Source organism: Populus trichocarpa, chromosome 3 (assembly GCF_000002775.5).
Source record: "Populus trichocarpa isolate Nisqually-1 chromosome 3, P.trichocarpa_v4.1, whole genome shotgun sequence".
NCBI lineage: Eukaryota > Viridiplantae > Streptophyta > Magnoliopsida > Malpighiales > Salicaceae > Populus > Populus trichocarpa.
The window spans coordinates 5,205,893-5,226,508 of record NC_037287.2 but is presented as its reverse complement, the minus strand read 5'-3'; the positions used below and the strand labels follow the sequence as shown (position 1 = coordinate 5,226,508).

The 20,616-nt window shown below is 32.1% G+C and overlaps 2 protein-coding genes, 1 long non-coding RNA gene and 9 other non-coding genes across 13 annotated transcripts; all 12 read left to right on the top strand.

Annotated features, from left to right (window-relative positions):
• Positions 1-6,011: 6,011 nt before the first annotated feature.
• On the top strand, positions 6,012-12,065 carry LOC7475668 (uncharacterized protein At1g51745). 2 transcript variants are annotated; one of them, XM_024598104.2, is made up of 3 exons: positions 6,012-6,821; positions 9,131-10,201; positions 10,480-12,065. In XM_024598104.2, exons 1-3 carry the CDS (start codon positions 6,743-6,745, stop codon positions 11,550-11,552), a joined length of 2,223 nt encoding a protein of 740 aa, XP_024453872.1. In that variant the 5' UTR covers positions 6,012-6,742; the 3' UTR covers positions 11,553-12,065. The 2 variants fall into 2 exon arrangements, with proteins under 2 accessions (XP_024453872.1, XP_024453870.1); XM_024598102.2 differs by having other exon boundaries at positions 6,013-6,821; positions 9,153-10,201.
• A 1,666-nt stretch (positions 12,066-13,731) lies between these two features.
• Positions 13,732-18,791, top strand: LOC112326793 (60S ribosomal protein L28-1). Its single transcript, XM_024596422.2, has 4 exons — positions 13,732-13,897; positions 13,984-14,155; positions 14,611-14,774; positions 18,384-18,791. Exons 2-4 carry the CDS (start codon positions 14,008-14,010, stop codon positions 18,513-18,515), a joined length of 444 nt encoding a protein of 147 aa, XP_024452190.1. The 5' UTR covers positions 13,732-13,897; positions 13,984-14,007; the 3' UTR covers positions 18,516-18,791.
• Positions 14,781-18,380, top strand: LOC127905108 (uncharacterized). The gene is made up of 2 exons (XR_008058812.1): positions 14,781-15,828; positions 16,315-18,380. It is a non-coding gene; the product is annotated as an uncharacterized LOC127905108 (long non-coding RNA).
• Positions 15,137-15,222, top strand: LOC112326125 (small nucleolar RNA R24). The gene has a single exon (XR_008058901.1). It is a non-coding gene; the product is annotated as a small nucleolar RNA R24 (small nucleolar RNA).
• LOC112326126 (small nucleolar RNA R24) lies at positions 15,445-15,535 on the top strand. The gene has a single exon (XR_008058899.1). It is a non-coding gene; the product is annotated as a small nucleolar RNA R24 (small nucleolar RNA).
• Positions 15,655-15,749, top strand: LOC112326129 (small nucleolar RNA R24). Its single transcript, XR_002979829.1, has one exon. It is a non-coding gene; the product is annotated as a small nucleolar RNA R24 (small nucleolar RNA).
• Positions 15,917-16,011, top strand: LOC127905149 (small nucleolar RNA R24). Its single transcript, XR_008058900.1, has one exon. It is a non-coding gene; the product is annotated as a small nucleolar RNA R24 (small nucleolar RNA).
• On the top strand, positions 16,402-16,496 carry LOC112326127 (small nucleolar RNA R24). The gene has a single exon (XR_002979827.2). It is a non-coding gene; the product is annotated as a small nucleolar RNA R24 (small nucleolar RNA).
• Positions 16,863-16,958, top strand: LOC112326128 (small nucleolar RNA R24). Its single transcript, XR_002979828.2, has one exon. It is a non-coding gene; the product is annotated as a small nucleolar RNA R24 (small nucleolar RNA).
• Positions 17,325-17,420, top strand: LOC112326124 (small nucleolar RNA R24). The gene has a single exon (XR_002979826.2). It is a non-coding gene; the product is annotated as a small nucleolar RNA R24 (small nucleolar RNA).
• On the top strand, positions 17,822-17,917 carry LOC112327046 (small nucleolar RNA R24). The gene has a single exon (XR_002981124.1). It is a non-coding gene; the product is annotated as a small nucleolar RNA R24 (small nucleolar RNA).
• On the top strand, positions 18,112-18,204 carry LOC112327050 (small nucleolar RNA R24). The gene has a single exon (XR_002981127.1). It is a non-coding gene; the product is annotated as a small nucleolar RNA R24 (small nucleolar RNA).
• Positions 18,792-20,616: the final 1,825 nt, after the last annotated feature.

Here is a 20,616-nt window from a genome sequence, read left to right as displayed (position 1 = left end):
ATAGGTAAAAAAAAAATGTCAAAGCAACGCAATTTAAAAAAATACAACTTGGAGGCTTATACCTGATCGAGAAAAAAGACTGATATATGAACTAACTTAAAAGAAAAAAAAAAGAATCACGAGAACTTGCAAAAAAAGAATGGTTAAAAAAAGCAATGAAGTTAAGATTCTAACTAGTCAAAAGTGGAAGAAAAAAGTTAAAAAAAAAACATGGGTTAACCTAGTCGAGCATGCCAAATATGCAAGTCAAGTCATGAAAACAAGATAAGAAAATAGAAAGAAAATAAATAAAAAAAATCCAAAGTCGAATCTCAAACAAATCAACTGTTAAATGATGAAATTTAAAAGAGGGTCAATTAAAAAAAAATAAACTCTGTGATCCAGATCATACAAATGAGACAGTTGAATAGAAATCAAATTGAGAAACATGACAAAACTCAATTGTAAAACAACTTAATGCTTAAAGACAGAGTGCAAAAAATATTAAATTTAAAAAAGAGTGACTTTAACAAAATTGAGCCAACCCAGGTCAACTCACAAAACCCGTGGTCTAAGTGATGAGATCGTGATAAACAAATAAAGAGAAAATCAGAGAAAATCACAAAGCCTCATATCAAAAAACCTTAACCTTGAAGGATGGAACCAAAAAAGAGAATTCATTCCCCACCGATACAATTGTGAAGGATGAAATCATGAAAAAAATATCAATTTAGAAAACTTGCCAAAGTAAATCCAACAAAAAAACAACAAATAAGAAGACCTAAGACAACCCAAGTCATTTTGAAAATTCATAAAATATTATATAGAAGACAGATAAAAAAAGAACATAGTCTAATCGCTAATGATATAAATGTTAAATGATGAAATTGAAAAACCATCAGCTTAAAAATTGAAACAAAAAATAAACCAAGCAAACCTAAGCGAGCCTTCGAAACCTGGACTAAGATTTCAAACTTGCAACCCATTACATCCTAGATGTGGACTAAATTAAGAAGTTCAATTCCTAACAATTTTAATGTTGATTAGCTAAAGTAAATCTAACAAAGAACAACAAATAAAAAGAATCGAGAAAACTCTGGTTATTTTCAAAATCAGTGAAAAATCCTATAGAAAGCAAATAAATAAAAATAACAAAGTCTAGTCTCCAATTGAATAAATGTTGAAGGATGAAACTTAAAAAACATAAGCTTAAAGAAAGGAAAAAAAAAAACAAGCAAACCCGAGCAAACCTCTCAAACCTTAGGTAATCTCTAAAACTTGAAGCCCATAAAATAGTAGACTCGAGCTTAGTCAAAAAGCTCAATTCTTAACTAATTTAACGTTAAATGATGGAATAAAAAAATATCAATTTAAAAAATCTGCCAAAACAAAAGGAAAAAAAAACAAGGATCAAATTTGACAAAAAAAAAATCAAGGAGGGCAACAATCAAAATAATATGGACTTAATTCTAAAGATTAAAAAAAATTAAAGGGGGTGAAATTGAAAATGAATTCTAATTTTATAAATTGTTTTAAAAAATTATTCCGAATATAAAATGATTGAATAAAAAAATATCAATTTAAAGAATTAGCAAAAAAAACCCAATAAAAAACGACAAATAAATATCAACCTATCATGGAAAGGGTGTCGAGACCTTTCAAACCCTACCATGAAAGATAGTTTTTGGTGATTGAATGACCTCACACATCCTTTTCAATAAAGTTTTTTTAAAATATTAAACATTTATTAAAATACAAAAGTACCCTAAGTTAATTTGACATTAATAAAGAAACCATGAAGAAAAGATGAAAAGGCCTCTTGAAGAGAGTTTAGGAAAATTTGAGTTATTTTACTACTTTAAAAAATATAAAAGATTAAAAAGCCCATGAATGTGAGTTTATTTTTTATTTTATTTAGGAGTAACCAAGTAATTTTACTATAAAAAAAAATGATAAGACAATTCAATCGCTAAAAAATATGAAAATAACAACTATACCATGATGGAATGACTTTCTTACACCATGTCTAGTTTAAAGATTTTATAATTTAAGGTCAATTTTATCATTGCATTATTATAATACTATTATAATGACATGTATCTAACTGCATGTTAACTTCTCCTCGAACTTTAGGTTTTTATAATTTAATTTTAGTTTAATGTTAATTAATATGATGCAATAAGCAAGAATGAACCAATAATTTCATACATTAGGTTTTTTGAATTACGTAGTCCATATGCAAGCATATGAAAATGTCTAAAAAAAAAATGTTCGCAAGCTTACGTGGAACTTAAGAGTAGATATCTCCAACACTATTAATATAAAAATAAAATAATTCTTTCACTTACCAATATGACATTTAGTTTCTCTTACAATTTATTATTTACTCAATTACATTTCATTAAGTAAAAAAGCTATAGGATTAAATATTTAACTATCCCTACCTAAGCTGCCTCTTCCAATAATATCATTAGAAGAGGTAGCGGTGGTAATATTTGCAACTTTTAAACTATTTAGTAGGTGGTCTAGTGGTAAGAATTTGAAATCAAGAGATTTGCTCCTCAAATAATCTCAGGTTCGAGCCCTGTTGTTGCTAATATTGATGGCCACTGGAGACTTATCTAATCGTTAACTTCAGAACCTGTGGGAAAAAGAAAAAAAATAACCATGTTTAATGTGCATCCATTTTATTTACCGAGAAAGAAAAAAAATAAAATTACACCATCCTAAAAATGACCATGTTAAATCTCACAAATCTAATCACTAGGTTAAAGAAAAAGCAACTAATCTGGCCCTAAAATAAATATTTGGTTACCTGGTAAAGAAATTGTAATTTGCAAGTGGAGATTTTCAAGATGGTTCGGTAGTTTTATCTAATTATGGAGAAAAATCATTTGCCAAGTTTAATAGTTTATTCCTTTTATGCCAGTTATATTAAAACATACTCTAAATGATGTGGGGGAATCACTGTTTCCCCACACACATTTCACTGTGGATTACAACAGTAATCCACGGTGATTCTTCCCAGCTTCTTTTTTTTTTTTGCTAACTTTTCTTCTTTTTTTTTCTAACTTTTCCCTTTTTTTTTTGTTTTTTTTTCAATTTCTTTTTCAAAATTACTTTTTTTTTAACTTTCCTAATTTTTCTTTTTTTTCATTTATTTTTTCTTTTGTTTTTTCCAAAATTATTTTTGTTGATTTTACTTTTTAAATATTAACCAGGTTAAAATTTTTGCTTTGTAATTTTTTTCTTGAAAATACTGTGGATTGCTTCGATATTTTTCCACATAGTTTTTCTATTTTATTTCTTTATTTTTCAAAATTATATTTTTCGTTTTTTTTAATATGGAGCTGATTGAGAATTTAGTTTTGTAATTTTTTTCTTTAAAACATTTTTTATTGATACAATGTTTCTTCGCATGGTTTTTTTTAATGATTTTCTCCAAAATTATCTTTTTTTATTTTATTTTTTAATATTGAGCTGGTTAAAAATTACAGTTACAATATATGAGGAAAACACTTTAACTTTCCTCGAAAATTACTGTTGGTTGCTGCAGTGTTTTTTCCCACATGGTTTTTTTTCTGTTTTCGTTATGTTTTTCCCTAAAATTATCTTTGTCAATTTTATTTTTTAAATATTAAGCTGGTTAAAAATTGTAATTACAAGTAAATATAAGTTTTTCCTCAAAAAACACTATGGATTGATACAGTTTTTCCTCACATGGTTTTTTTCCAGTTTCTTTTGTGTTTTCTTTTTTTTTGTAATATTTTTTTCCAAAATCATTTTCGTCGATTTTATTTTTTTAAATATTGAGTTGGTTAAAATTTAACTTTGTAATAAAGCTTAATCATGTGGGGAAAATATTGTAGCTTTGCTCATAAAACATTGTGGATTGCTACAATGTCTCTCCGCATAGTTTTTTGTTGTTATAATTTTTTTCAAATTATCCTTTTTAATTTTATTTTTTTAATATTGAGTTGTTTGTGAATTACAATTACAAGTCATTACAAATAAGGCTAAATCATGCGGGGAAGCACTGTAGCTTTCATCACAAAACACTGTGAATTGCTACAGTGTTTCCAACATGATTTTTTCCCTCTTTTTAGTGTTTGTTTTGTTATTTTTTTCTTTAAAACACTGTGAATTGTTGCAGTGTTTTTCCATGTGATTTTTTTATGATTTTTTCCAAAATTATCTCTGTCGATTTGTTTTTTAATATTGAGTTGGTTAAGAATTATAATTACAATAAAGCTAAAACATATGAAGAAAGCGTTATAATTTTTCTCACAAAACACTGTGGATTGCTACAATATTTCTCTAAATAGTTTTTTAGTTTATTTTATTGGGAAAAGCGCTATAGTTTTCCTCACAAAACATTGTCAATTGCTGCAACATTTTTTCTCATGGGTTTTTTTTCTTCCAAAATTATCTTTGTTGATTTTTTTTTAATATTAAGTTGGTAGAGAATTTAGCTTTGTTTTTTGTTTTTGCTTTTTATTAACTGAAAAGCTAAATCATGTGGCGAAAGTACTGTATCTTTCCTCACAAAACACTGTAGATTGCTACAAATCATTTTGTTCAGTCTCTAAGTTTTTGATCACCAACACAACTTTTTTTTCCTTCATGAAATATTTGCTCCATCATACCTTTAATTTATATTACTTATCTAGCGCTGGTTCACAATTATAACACCATCAAGTGCATTTGTTTTATAAACCCGCGGCAGCGCGCGGACAAGTCATCTCGTATATATATTGATTTTATAAAAATTAAAATAATATACTTGTCTTTTGTACTGGATCATATGCATAATTGCATTTTAAACATTGATTTTAGAAGAGTTTAAATAACTTGTTTTTCATTTATATAAACTTGTTTTTTATTTATTTTGCATGCAAAAATTTATGTCATATCAATTTTAACTAATTATATATTTTTTTAAATTTATTTTTTAAAAATTACAATTAAAAATATTTTTTAAAATATATTTTTTATTAAACTATAACTGCAAAAATTACCTCAACCCTGAACAAACACTATACAGAGATTATTGACACCATTTTTTTTTTTATGTTTGAAACTATATTTGATATTGTTTAAAAAGTGTATTTAACTTAAAAAATATTAAATTAATATTTTTTTAATGTTTTTTAATGATTTTAATATATTAATGTAAAAAAATAAATATTTTTATACATTTTCTTACAGGAAAAACTTTTAAAAATATCCCTATATTATTATACATACACTAAAAGGAAAAATTGTGTTTTCCTATAGAAATGACATATTTATAAATTTTGCCAATTTTTTCACTATAACAATAGCAAAATTGTGATTTTCAGGTTTTTGTTTTTAAAAAACATGTTTTTCTCATATTGTTTTTTGTTTATATTTAGTATTTTTATCATTTTATATTTGGCCTATTTATCATCTTTTTTTTTCTTCTTATATTTCTTTTCTTTTTTTTCTTTACATTTTTTTTGGAAAAATTATTATTTTTTATTTTTAAACTTTGAATATTTATCACTCAAAACTTTGTCTATTATACATTTTTTTTTGTTCTTATCTTTAATATATTTGAAAAATTATTATACAAACACTAAAAAAATAATATTTCACCGTAGCAATTGTAATATTATTTTATTTTTCTACCATATTAAAAATTAGTTTGAGTTTTTACTTGTTTTTATCAACACATATGATCATTATTATATTTTAATATATGTAAGTATCGATCTTTTGATTCACAGTTATATTTTTTATTCAAAAAATATATTATTAAAACTTATTCAACTTAGAGCGAAGCAAGTTAAATATATACTTTTAATGTATTTAATTAAATGTATGTTTAAATTTTTTAATTTAAAATTATTTTTTTTAAATAAAACACATTTAAAAAGGTTATATATTTATTAAAAAAATTTATCGATCCACAGCAAATCTATGGTAATGCTAAACACTCGAGTGTCTTTATTCTCGTAACTTTCTTTCCTCCCCCACTCTTTTCAAATGAAAAACACACACACACACACACACACAAATGCGCGCTTCTCTCTCTCCTATTTCTATCAGCAAAAAAATATACAAAAGGTACTCTTTTTTATTTTATTTTAATCCAAACAGCAACTCTTCTTCTCTCTCACTCTCTCTTGCTGTCACACACACTGCAAAAAGAAAAAAACTTAATTTGATATGTTTCAGACAAAATCTAAGCAATAATTATTATAATAAACAAAAGCTAAATTACAATCAAGAAGAGGAAACCTTAAAACACTGTCTGGTTTTTGAACAACAGCAACAGCAACGGCAAACACCAAAACCGAAAGCCCTTCCAGATCTCCTTCTCCAGATCCCTTTCTGTCATAAAACCCTTCAATCCAAGGTTTATTTGGGGTTTTGTCTTCCTGGGTATTCTTTCTTTTTGCTGAATTTTTTTTGGCTGTTTGTTTCTTTTGGGCTACGGGTTTTAAAGGGTTTATAAGCATTTCTCCATGAAACCGACCTTTGTAGCTGGTTCTGGCACCTGGGTTCGCTTCGAAATACTGGCTTTTGATTGATTTACTAGACTTTTCTCTTTGATTTTTTGTTTGTTTTTGGGTCTGGAAAGACTGAGTTGGGGTTTCTGAAATGGGTAGTAGCTCCGCTGACCCCAACTGTAATATCAACAACATCAACACCAAAGCCATTGATGCATCTGTGGGTGCTTTAGTTTGGGTCCGCCGGAGAAACGGCTCATGGTGGCCGGGTCGGATTGTGGGTCTCGATGAGATTTCTGAGGGTAGTTTGGTCTCGCCAAGATCAGGCACTCCTGTTAAACTTCTTGGCCGCGAGGATGCCAGTGTGTAAGTGCCCATTAACATCTCTTGATGTACTATCTTTTCTAATTGCCGGTGGTTTGTGAGGGCCCGGGAGACTTATGTGCATTGATCTGTTGCAGTTTTGCTAATGCTACCTGGCTTATGAGATAGATAATTGATACATTGCAGTTTCTTGAGTTTATACTTTACAGTTCTTTTTCCTGGTTTTGATGCTTCTGTGGATTGTTATTGCGATTTTTCTCGGTGGTTTTAGTTTTATGGTAAAAACTGGATTTCGGGGTTGGTTTCAAGCTTGTATATATGCCCAAATGGGTGTTTTTTTTCTTCTTCTTCAAGATTTGTGTGCATGTCTGGTGTTGTTTCTTAAGACATTTTTCTCTGTTCTGAAATGGTTCTTTTCTAGTCTGTTCTCTATCATAAGGTTCATGTTAATTGGTGTTGGGTTTTTATATGAAACCTCTGGTGGCTGGTAGCTTGGCATGACTGGGAACAACTTATGAAAAATGGAAAAGTATAAGCTCTCTTATTCAGGGGATATAAGAATGAGAGTGTGTTAATTCATTTCATAAGCGTGCATCTGCATAGCTGCCACCAAAACTGTCACCTCCTCATTGCTGTTTATTTGATCTGATATTAGTTTAAGATGTGCCTGATTATGCTGTAGTTTGATTCCTCCATCTTCCTGTTTTTGCAGCTGCTAAATCCTATCCATCTTTCTTAATAACATGTTTTCTACTTCTAACATCACTAAACTGCTTTCATCATTGGCTGTGGTGCCACCACTCAGCTGCTGATCCAGTACTTTTCTTGAAATACTACCACACTAAAATTCATGCCTCTGCAAATTGTGAGGCGTGCATATGTTTTTCTGTGCTGTTATGCCAGAACAATATTTCTTTTGTGTTTTTTGAGATCTATAAATAGATCTTTCTTTCTGGAACACTGTTGTACTATTTTTGTGCTTTGTCCCGTGGTTCCTTGCAAACTTTTCTGAACTGAGGTTTTGTCCATCTTCATAGCTTGTTGCTGCCATGGTTTAATTTTAGGGAAGACAGCTCAAGTTTTTTTGCCCATTTTGATTGGTCTTTTCTTTACAGTTAGTGTGTGTTTTGAAAAGGCAAGACTGAGTTCTGTGTTTTCAGGTTGGAGCAAGTTTTGTATCCAAAAAGTAGGGACATATCCCCCCATCCTAAACCATACAGAAATTGCCTGTAGCATAAAAGCATGGAAACATTATGTGTTGAGTTCATCCAAATTCTCTATTGGAAACAAAATGTTTTCAACCTTGCGTGCATGTGGTGCATTCTAATAAACAAAATTTGCTAGTTAATGACTCCATTTCCAGGAACAAGAAGTATTAGAAGAAATTTAAGTGAAAAAGATCTCTTGTGCCTTTTTATTATCTAACTTCCCTGTCTTTTCCTTTGTTAGATTTGATATTCTATAGAGTCTGCATTGTCAAAATCTTTTCTTATCAGTTCATCCATGGACTGTGTGTTTGTCACTCAATTATTTTTTTTCCCGGTCACTTTTTAGCTTAATAGATTTATGGTTTCTATTTCTATTGTTTCTTGTGATACATATCTAGTGAAGCATGAGAGCCTTAGGTTTGATAAGAAAGAGTGTTATATGATATCGTTATCAGAGGCACATATATGTTGGGATTCGAACTCCACGTGTTTCTTACGTGGGAGACAGACATCTTTTACTTATTATTGTCCCTTCTTATTGTTTTTTGTGGCATTTGTGTGGGAGTTAGGTATCATTAGATGGATCACCACTTCAGAAAATAATATCTGTCAATTCTAGTTTAAGTAAAGAGTTAGTAGTGCTGGCTGGATGATCATGCAGGAGGACATTCTGAGGATTGATCCGTAATACCTAACTACACTATTTTAGTTGTTTATGATGTGGATTGCTGAAGCTTGAGGCTGATGAGATTTCTGTTCCTATGCAAGTAAAAATGTTGGCTTGAAAGTTTTATTGCTCTCTTGCATCTGGATTCCTGTTATATGAGGTGGTAATGGAAGTTGGCTGAGTTTCTGCAGCTTTTGAACTGAGTTTAGTTTCTTGAGATGCTTAAACAGTCATATAAATATGTGCCTGTGAAGGTTGTCCATTGTGTCTGTTATATGCTGCATGTTGTCATGACTGATGTTGGAATAAAAAGTACTAAGTTGGATCAGTGCTTGTGCATAACAGTTTTTGTGTTATTGATTTTATTTTATTTTGCAGCTGATGTGTAAAGTTTTGTTCTCTTGAGACTTTGAATTCTTAAGTAACATTCAAATATAAAATTTTCTCTTCACATATGGTTGATTTTTGTGTAACAGATGCTTTATTTTGTTGGTTTAGGGATTGGTATAATCTTGAAAAGTCAAAGAGGGTGAAGGCATTTCGATGTGGGGAATATGATGAATGCATTGAAAAGGCAAAGACTTCCGCTGCAAATGGTAATAAGAGAGCTGTGAAATATGCTCGGAGAGAAGATGCCATTCTCCACGCCTTAGAGATTGAGAATGCTCGCCTAGGCAGGGATCAACTGGACTTCTTCTCTAGAAGTGATAATTTGGGTGAAGAGCATGGTAGTTCAGCCAAAGAATCAAGCATGTCTTTTTCTGGAAAAGAAGATGGTGATATGACTGATGGGGATAGTTATTCTGAAGACAATTCAGACATGGATGCAGATTCAGATTCTGGTTTGAATACTGATTCAGGCTTGGGTTCAGATTTAGCACCAGAATTATCAGAGTCTGGTACATCCTCTGAGGAGCCAAATTATAATGGTGCTTGTAAGATGCAGTCTTTGCCAGGAAAGAGGAGAAGAACCCCAAATGATTCTGAGGATGATGGAACAGAAGGAATTAAGCGAATGAGAGGACTTGAGGATCTTGGAATTGGTGTAGGAGATTCAAACACTGGGAATTGTATGCATAATATCTGTCCTGTAAATGGTAGCAAAGGTTATAACTTGTTACTGAAAAGAAAAAGGTCTCAAGTAGCAAATGTTAATGAGCTCTTGAAAAGAAAAAATCGTCACCGACCATTGACAAAAGTTTTAGAGAGTACGGCCATGGTGTGTGTTCCAGTTATTTGTGACCATCTTTCCAGTCCAAGTAGCTTGCCTCTTCCGGGATTATCTGACGGTAAGATTTCTGGAATAGAATCAAATGGGTCTAGAAAAGACTGTTCCTTTGCAACCAATAATAACTCAGACAGTTATGGAGTTTCTTGTGAGAATGGTAGCTCATCAAAGTCTTCTGATCATGCTTATGATGCTGCTCTCATTAATCACAAGTTGAAGAAGGAAAAAGATATTTCCAGCATATCCAGGCCAGCTGAGAACATTTCTGTGGACAGGTTATTTGATGTGCCATTTGTTGGGGAGGAAAAACACTCTACAGGTAGTTGATTAGGACATTTAAAACTTCAGAGCATGTACCCTTCTCTGTTCATTTTGTATTTCCTCCTGTGCATATGTTGTCTGATGTCTTTAGTAGCATAACTGAAAACATTGGGACATAACTGGCTTGGAGTCCTATTTGTCTAATGTTTGTATATATTCTATTTACGTGTCTGTTTTGAGCAGACTGTTGTATTTCTTTGTTTAATAGACTTAGGATAGCCCAACCATTTGTAGAGGAATTTTTTACTTGTTCTGATTTTTCATTTTGATCTCCAGGTTTTTCTCCAATACTTGTGTCCTGTTCACCTGGAAAGCATCAAATTGGTGGATTGGGGAAGCAATTTAGTCAAAGCAGTCAAGCAGAAGCTGTATTGTTGAAAAATGAAGCATGCAACGAATCTGGTTCTACTAGTCTGGCAGCTGCCTGTATTTATAATAATTTCAGCCAGAGGATAGAGAAAGGTGCTTCAAAGTGGCAGTTAAAAGGAAAGAGGAATTCAAGACACACAAGTAAAAATAGAAAGCAAGACTCAAGAAAAGATGACATGGATGATGAACCCAATGCTTACTTGGCAGGTATGGAGCACTTGGATGGATTCCGTCAGGGTCCTGATCAGAAAGTTGATTGTGGTGGAGGTAAATCCGAACCGTTTTCTGAATACCGTGTGGATGCTGTTCGGGACAGGAGCAAGTCTTCTTCTCATGGGGAAGGTATGAGGGCGGCAACGGTGGAGTTGTCTGTGCCTCAAAGGTCACTTCCGTACCGTCAATCACGCTTCATGGTTAATTCCAGATATCAGACATCAGATTTTCCTGGAAGAAATCTCTCCTCGTGTTCAAAACTATTTAATGTTGAGATCAAGGTTCAACGCAACTACCGGCAGCAGCATGTTCCGTTGGTTTCTCTAATGAGTAAATTGAATGGTAAAGCCATTGTCGGTCACCCTTTAACAATTGAGAATCTAGATGATGGCTATTCTGATCTTATGCTTGGTAGTAATGAAAGGGATACAACTCATGTTACGGAAGGGGAAACTCCCAAACCGGGTTATGTGGCTATGCGAAATATAGAGGCTGGTAGGACACCTGCCAGGCGTATGACAATGAAACCAAGATCTTCACCAAGAAAATCACACAAATTAAGGAAATGTGGGTTGCTTTCTAAAAAGATTCGGAAACTGTCTTCTTTGACAGGGAAAAGAGTAGAAGATAGAAAACCGGTGGTGGAGAAGCCTGAGGGTCCTGTTATAGCTTGTATCCCCCTCAAACTAGTGTTCAGTAGGATAAATGAGGCAGTGAATGGTTCAGCAAGGCAAACACACCGTGCCTTACCATCAAGCAACTCGTGAACCGTGTTCTCTGGAAAGGTTGGAGAATTTTGGATTAAAATGATAAATTTGTTTAGTTTTGGGGCGCGCGTCGTCACGGGAGCCTGTTTTAGTTGGGGCACCTAGTTTTCTGCATATCCAAATGATGTCTGATCTGTGGCATGTTTGCTTCACCCTGAAGGTGGAAACTCTCGGTTACAATTCCATGAGCTTTCTCACCGTTGTAGAGATGGACAGATAGGATTAAGAACAATGGAGGCTGTCTAGCTGTGTACATATGTAACGGTAGTTGAAGTGTAAATTAAAGATGGCGACCTTGGTTGGTATAAGGTACTTGTGGCCTGATGCTAGGTTTTAAATTTATGAATTGAGGTTGGTTTAGAGGGCAAATAACTTGAGTTTTTTCAGCGACTGGTCTGTGACATGATAACAATTTTGAGGGTAAATTATACTCTACATTTACGCCTTGTGTTGTACTTGTGGCCTGATGTTAGGTTAAATTTATGAATTGAGATTGGTTTAGAGGGCTAAGAACTTGCAAATCTTTTCAACAACTGGTCTGTGACATGATTACATCTTCAATCGTTTACCCCCTTATGCAAGTTTTCTGTAATTGTTTCTTCAGACTCTTTCTCCCTTCCGTTCCATCTCTTCTTGTTCTAATCAAAAGCTAATAGATTGTTTCAACCAAAAGACAAATTGCATGCAAATTGAATACAACGCTTATTTGTCGAATGGTAGAACTCTTGATTTCCCTCTCTCCGAACAAAGATCAACTATTTCTCTCCAAAACCCTAGCTGTTAATCACGCCACTGCCCACAGATAGCAGCTAGCCACTACCGACCAATCCAGACAATCCACACCAAAGAGCAATCACGACAGCTTCTTCACAACCGGCCACCATGCCGCTTGACAAAACTACAACAATCAGGGGATTCCAAACGAGAATTCATAGTACACCCATGCAACAGCCACCATAACCAGGACCAGCAATCAATCTCTCTTCCCCACCTCCACCACAAAACCAACAATTTCAACCACTCTCCACCCGGGATCAAACCATAATTCATATAATTGTTCTGATTGCAGCTGATGATGCAGGAGGTTTTGTGTTCTGGACCTCGTTACCGTTCCTAATTTCTTCTTGATGCAGTTGCGAGGCTAACTGGTCTCCCTTCACTTGGGCTACCAGTATTCTTATCAGCTTCTATGTTTCTTGAGCGAGCTCTGTGAAAAGCTTGTATAGTGCTGCAAAATGTTCTCCATCAGGAAATGCTTCTTCCATGTAAACTTGAGAGCTGGGAGTTTTTGAAAGCCAAACATATATAACTTGTTTGATGAATATTTTTTTTTGGAAATGCTTCTTCCGTGTAAACTACAAAAATACCCTTGCATTGTTGCCTCCCACTCAATCTGGTCCCAATATTTCTTTTTGTAAGTAATAAAACTGTTTTGTTTTTTTAAAAATCAAAATAATAATAATATCGGAATCTTATTTTAACATCCCAATGACCCATTAAAAAAAAAATTCAAACAATCAATTCCTCACCAAACCAATGTAAATAGGCTAAATTAGGAAAAAAAAATTGTTTAGTGATCAAAATGAAAGAGTTTTCAAATGAAACGTCAACTTTCTTATATTTAGAAAGTGTGGTAGCGGTTGTTTTTTAAAGTGTTTTTCATTCAGGAATGCATCAAAATAAAATTTTTTATTTTTTAAAAATTATTTTTGATATCAGCACATTAAAATAATTTGAAAATACCAAAAAAATATTAATTTGAAACAAAGAAAAAAATAAATAAAATTTAAATTTTTTCAAAAATATTTTAAAAACATAAAAACAAATAGAAATTGAAAATTAGCAGTAAGCTTTCATAAAAAAAAAATACGAATAGATTTAAGATTACACTTTACATCTTATAATCTAATTATATTTTTAATTTACATTAATTATTTTAAAAATTACATCTTTCAATTCGGAAAAACCAAACTAATCTTATATAATAATAATAATAATAATAATATATCAAAAACACACAGACGACAAATCAGATAGATCTAGTTTTCTCTCTCATTTGGAACCGGGCCTATCTCTTCACTGCCTCCGTTGCCGTCCGCATGTCGTCTCTTGAAAATATAGAGATTGATTGAAAATAATCAAAATCAGGGAAGGCCCAGAACTAAAAAGTCGGGTAAAGATCCAGCCAACTAATTATCTCAGACCCAGCAACCCGAGGGCAGTTTAGTAAATCTAAAAAAGAAACTAGGGTTTCGCTATAAATCTTCCATATAAATCAACCTCGTCTCCTCTGACCATTACGCCAATACTCTCACTCTGTCAGCTGCCATCCAAAACCCTAACAGGTCTCTCTCTCCCTCTCTAAATCTCTATGTATCTTCGTTTAATTGACTGACTATAGAGAGTTTGGATCTGGTGTGTTGCTGTGCAGGGAAAGAAGAAGAGAGGATTTGAAATGGCGACAGTACCAGGACAACTGATATGGGAGATAGTTAAGAAGAATAACTGCTTTTTGGTGAAGCAGTTTGGAAGAGGAACTGCTAGCCTTCGGTTCAGCAAAGAGAGCAACAATCTCTACAACCTTAACTCTTACAAGCACTCTGGTACTCTGTGTGTGTGTGTGTGTGTGTGTGCGTGCGCGTGCCTGCTTGTCTGTCTCTCTTACACTATCGTGGTTAATGTTTTCTCTTAAGGGACTGTGTGCTAGGTTTTGTTTGATCTGAGTTGAGGGCTTGATTTAGTTGATGTTTGGTCTTGAAAGCTTTTATTTTTGAGGGAATGGAGAAGAATAGGAAGGGAAAAAGTTAACCATGGTGGTTTTCTCCTTCATTAACTGACCAGATATGTTTTGTTTTGCTTCAATTTGAGGTTGCAGAACATAAGATGATAAATATATGATCAATCTTTGTATGTCAATTCACCTGTTTTGATGTGATTATGCATTAATAAGTTATAGCTTGTTGGATTTCTGATTGATGACTTTGTAATGTTTGGTTTTTAAATAATTTGGAAATCAATCAACTGAGGTTTTAATCTTATTTTATTGTTTGTCAACCAGGTTTGGCAAACAAGAAAACTGTCACCATTCAGGCTGGGGACAAGGATCAAGCTGTGGTTCTTGCTACAAGTAAGACCAAGAAGCAGAACAAACCAGCAGCTTTGTTTCACAAATCTGTCATGAAGAAGGAGTTCCGCCGCATGGCTAAGGCTGTGGAGAACCAGGTAATTATTGGTCTTTCGTCATCTTGTAATGCTTTTCATGTTTGTTACTAAAATTTCTTGTTTCTTAGTCATTCACATCACTCTAATGATGATTTCCTTTGTTCCAGTTGTTTCTGAATGGTTGAAAGCTGAAAATTGTCCTTTCTTTCTAAGCACTTTCATTTTTCAGAGAATTTTTTTTCTTTGCAAAATCAAGCACCCCCATATTACTGGTGATTTTATGTGCCCATTTTTTTATATTTCAGAGGAATTTCAAATATTGAAATAGTTTTTGGAAAATTTATATTAGTACTTTTAATATCCATGTTTTGTTCAACTAAATCCATGTTTTGTTCCACTAACTGGTTAAAGTCATGGATTTCTCTGCAGTGATGAACTGTTAGCATGTAAGTAGATTTGTAGGGTTTCTTTGATGAAATATACTTGTTACACTTGGCTTCTGAGCTTTATCATTAAAGTGATCTGTTGTGATGTATGGCTAGTGGTCAAGTTTATTAATGCACACCATCGATTTCATGTGTCATTGGTGCTTGCTTTCAATATTTGAGTACAATTTCAAATATATTGAATGATTTTTTTAGCATAAAGTGAACGGGTCTTTTTTGAAGCTTCATATCTAATATTTGTTCAATTTTCAATATTGAAATAAACGCATAAAGTCATAGGTTCCTATGCAGTGATGAGCTCATAACATGTAAGAAGATCTCTTTTGTGGGGTTTCTTCAGTGAAATATACTTGTTACGCTTGGCTTCTGAGCTCAGTACCTGTCATAGTGATTATTTGATATGTAGTGGTCTTTGTTTGATTTGCTTGTACATGTCAGGCTGCACTAAGGAAATGAAACACTTTTAGCCATCTTGGTCGAAGTCATTAGATTTCTATGCGGTGATGAGCTGTTAACATGTAAGAAGAACCCTATTGTGTGTAGGGTTTCTTCGGTGAAATGTACTTGTTACGCTTGGCTTCTGAGCTTTGTACTTGTAGAGTTATAGCAATACCTTGATATGTTCAAAGATTCTTCCACAATCATGTTGCATCATGGTAGGTTATCAGGTTGTCAAACATAATCATATTTGATTAGATAAATTTTTTTTATTTAATCATGTTTTTTTAGCCATCTTGGTCGAAGTCATTAGATTTCTATGCGGTGATGAGCTGTTAACATGTAAGAAGAACCCTATTGTGTGTAGGGTTTCTTCAGTGAAATGTACTTGTTACGCTTGGCTTCTGAGCTTTGAACTTGTTTATAGCAATACCTTGACATGTATGGCTGGTGCCTCCTTCTGTGATTTGCTAGTACATGTCATGCAGCACTAACAAAAAGAAACAGCATCTTATTGTTTTATGCACTTGCATAATTGTGAGAATTGATTTTCTTTCTTAAAGTTGCTTTTTTTTCCTTAAAAAAATTATTAAGACACTTGATTCATTCAGCAAAAATTGAAGCTGGAATTGAGGAATCAAGTGGTTTTGCTTAAATATTTATATCCATTTTCAAAGATTCTTCCAAAATCATGTTGCATCATCGTAGGTTATCAGGTTGTCAAACATAATCATATTTGATTAGATAAATTTTTTTATTTAATCATGTTTTTTTAGCCATCTTGGTTGAAGTCATTAGATTTCTATGTGGTGATGAGCTGTTAACATGTAAGAAGAACCCTATTGTGTGTAGGGTTTCTTCGGTGAAATGTACTTGTTACGCTTGGCTTCTGAGCTTAGTACTTGTAGAGTTAGAGCGATACCATGATATGTATGGCTGGTGTCTCCTTTTTTTATTTGTTTGTACATGTCATGCTGCACTAACAAAACGAAGCAGCATCTCACTGTTTTATGCACTCGCATAATTATGAGAATTGATTTTGTTTTTTTAAGTTGGTTTTTTTTTTCTTTAAAAAATTATTAATGCACTTGATTCATTCAGCAAAAATTGAGGAATCAAGTGGGTTTTGCTTCAATATTTAAATCCATTTTCAAAGATTCTTCCAAAATCATGTTATATCTTGGTAGGTTTTCAGGTTGTTAAACATAATCATATTTGATTTGATAATTTTTTTTAGCCATCGTGGTCGCAGTCATTAGATTTCTATGCGGTGATGAGCTTGTTAACATGTAAGAAGAACCCTATTGTGTGTAGGGTTTCTTCGGTGAAATGTACTTGTTACGCTTGGCTTCTGAGCTTAGTACTTGTAGAGTTAGAGCGATACCATGATATGTATGGCTGGTGTCTCCTTTTTTTATTTGTTTGTACATGTCATGCTGCACTAACAAAACGAAGCAGCATCTCACTGTTTTATGCACTCGCATAATTATGAGAATTGATTTTGTTTTTTTAAGTTGGTTTTTTTTTTCTTTAAAAAATTATTAATGCACTTGATTCATTCAGCAAAAATTGAGGAATCAAGTGGGTTTTGCTTCAATATTTAAATCCATTTTCAAAGATTCTTCCAAAATCATGTTATATCTTGGTAGGTTTTCAGGTTGTTAAACATAATCATATTTGATTTGATAATTTTTTTTAGCCATCGTGGTCGCAGTCATTAGATTTCTATGCGGTGATGAGCTTGTTAACATGTAAGAAGAACCCTATTGTGTGTAGGGTTTCTTCGGTGAAATGTACTTGTTACGCTTGGCTTCTGAGCTTAGTACTTGTAGAGTTATAGCGATAGCTTGATATGTATGGCTGGTGTCTCATTTTTTGATTTGTTTGTACATGTCATGCTGCACTAACAAAATGAAGCAGCATCTCACTGTTTTATGCACTTGCATAATTTTGAGAATTGATTTTGTTTCTTAAAGTTGTTTTTTTTTTTCTTAAAAAACTTATTAATACACTTGATTCATTCAGAAAAAATTGAGTCTGGAATTGATGAATCAAGTGGGTTTTGCTTCAATATTTAAATCCATTTTCAAAGATTCTTCCAAAATCATGTTATATCTTGGTAGGTTTTCATGTTGTTAAACATAAATCATATTTGATTTGATAGTTTTTTTTTTATTTGATCATGTTTTTTTTTAGCCATCGTGGTCAAAGTCATTAGATGTCTATGCAGTGATGAGCTTGTTAACATGTAAGAAGAACCCTATTGTGTGTAGGGTTTCTTCTGTGAAATGTACTTGTTACGCTTGGCTTCTGAGCTTAGTACTCGTAGAGTTATAGCAGTACCTTGATATGTAGGGCTGGTGCCTCGTTTTCTGATTTGCTTTTTACATGTCATGCTGCACTAACAAAATGAAACAGCATCTCATTGTTTTATGCACATGCATAATTGTGAGAATTGATTTTCTTATTTAATCATGTTTTTTTAGCCATCTTGGTCGAAGTCATTAGATTTCTATGCAGTGATGAGCTTGTTAACATGTAAGAACCCTATTGTGTGTAGGGTTTCTTCTGTGAAATGTACTTGTTACGCTTGGCTTCTGAGCTTTTGTGCAAATAGTAATTTCCTGACATGTATTGTATGTTTTGACTTATGTTAGGCTCAAGCACATACAATTTACTTGCCTACAAGATACATGCTAGCAGTGTCTAGTTATCTTTCTTGTTGTGTTTCTTCAAATGCTTTGCGCTGTATTGTTGAGAAATTCACGTGCTTTGCTCATTGCAGGTAGAAGGTAACTATTACAGGCCTGATCTGAAGAAAGCAGCTCTTGCAAGGTTGAGTGCTGTGCACAGGAGTCTTAAGGTAGCCAAGTCTGGTGTCAAGAAGAGGAATAGACAAGGTTTGAAGATTTGCTGAAGGAGGTGATTTGAGAGCCGAATATATAAGTAAGTACACTGTTGGGTGTCCTCTTGTGTCGTCGCAAAAGAGGAATAGGTAACCCTTCTGTCTTGAGGTGTCTTGGGATTTTTATTTAAGATTTCGATGTTGAACAATAGAGATTGTGATTTTTCCTGGATAATTTCTCCTGCAGTTTTGGATATGGTTAGGTTCTGTTTTCTGGCCTCTGATTCAGAACCGTTCTGTTTTCAGTTTTTGCTTCTAAGGATTCGGAAAATATCACTTTAGAAAGAATTACCAAAGGGTTTATTATTTATGGTTAGGGTTGAGGAATTTCAAGCATGGGCACCGCAACGAGCTAATCGGGTTGATTTTTAAAGCTTGCTATAAAAATAAGTGACGATAAAAGGATGTTTATCCAATAAAAATCTTTTTTATTTTCTTTTTCAACATATCATGAAATGATCTTTTCTGTTTATATTTAATTAATTAAAAAAAATATATTCTAGAAACTAAATTTTAAAAAGAACAACAAATAAAAAGATCTAAGATAACTAAAATCAGTTAAAAAGCAAATAAAAATATCAAAGCTCAATCTTAAATTGAAAATAAAAATATGAGTTTTTTCTTTTAAAAAATGCAATCGGTTAAATTTTATTTTAAAACTTCTAATTCTATAAATCTGGGTTAAATTTTATTTTAAAACTTCTAATTCTATGAATCTGGGTTAAACTCTAATTTAAAACTTCTAATTCTATGAATTTGGGTTAAACTCTAATTTGTGAAATTTTATACTCAAACTCATGGAATGTAAAACTTGATGATGAAAAACTAAGAAAAAATTGTATAGGGATGAAATTAAAAAAGAATTTTAGTTTTATAAATTATTTTAAATAAAATAAATAATAAAAATAAAAATTAAATCGGAAAGAATAACAAATAGAATGTTAAGGGAAAAGTAACAAATAGAATGGTTGTTTTGAAATCTTGAAGGGAAAAGTATGGAAATTAAGTAGAGAAAATAAAGAAAAAAAAAATTGTCAATGCCCAAACCAGACGGTTGTTGGCTAATATAAGAGATTCTAAAATAATTCAAACATTGCTGGAAGGTAGTGTTTTGACTTTGTTTGTTTACGTGGTTGTGTTCACGTTTAGCTGCGTTCACAATTACAATGTGTTTGGTTACCAACGGGCCACACTTTTTGATGCATGGATCCCACATAAATATGCGTTCCAAACGCAGGAATGCAGAAGCAAGTCTATCTTTTTTTTGCCGTGGTTGCTGATTAGAAAACGTGGAAAGTAGAGAATGAGAATAAAGAAAGAGAAGCTTTTGAATGCAGAAATTCCAAATTAGTTGATGTCATTGCTTTCTTATGATATTTTTATATTAAATAAGTATGATAATGGTAATACTGTATTACTATTTTAGAAAAAATTATGATAGTCTTGGAAAAGATTCTCGTATAAAATTTATTTAAAAAATTAATTTATTTTGTGTATTATTTATAAAAAAATATTTTTTATTTTTTAATTCATTTCCAAGAAAATACATAGAGAATAAATAAATAATTCTTAAAATAAAAAGGTATTAATAATTAATTAGTTTTATTATATATATATATATATATATATATATATATATATATATATAATAATCAATTTTGGTGGACCTAACACTTTGATTTATGTTTTGAAATTAGGTAGTAATTATGAATAGGTTTGTGTGATATTTAGAATTGTGTGTTTTTTTAATTAATTATTTTTATAATTTTTTTTATCTTTTTAATGGAACAATAAAAAATTACCGAATGTGTTGGTGCGCGTCAACCACCACATTATATTTATGAATTTGTTACAAGTCATGAAAATTGTAGTTCTTGTCGGATGAAATTTATACATGATGGAATTGCAAATAGTTTAATGGAATAATAAAAAATACTTTATATAAAGTATTATTTATTTCATGATGTTATAGGAGTAATTAATTCTACAATATTTAAATTTAAAACCATCAATATTAATATATATTTTTTAAAATTATTTTATAACCTCAATTTCAAAAGCATTCTTAACCAAATACATTAAACTACTTTTTGTTCAACCTCAATTTCAACCA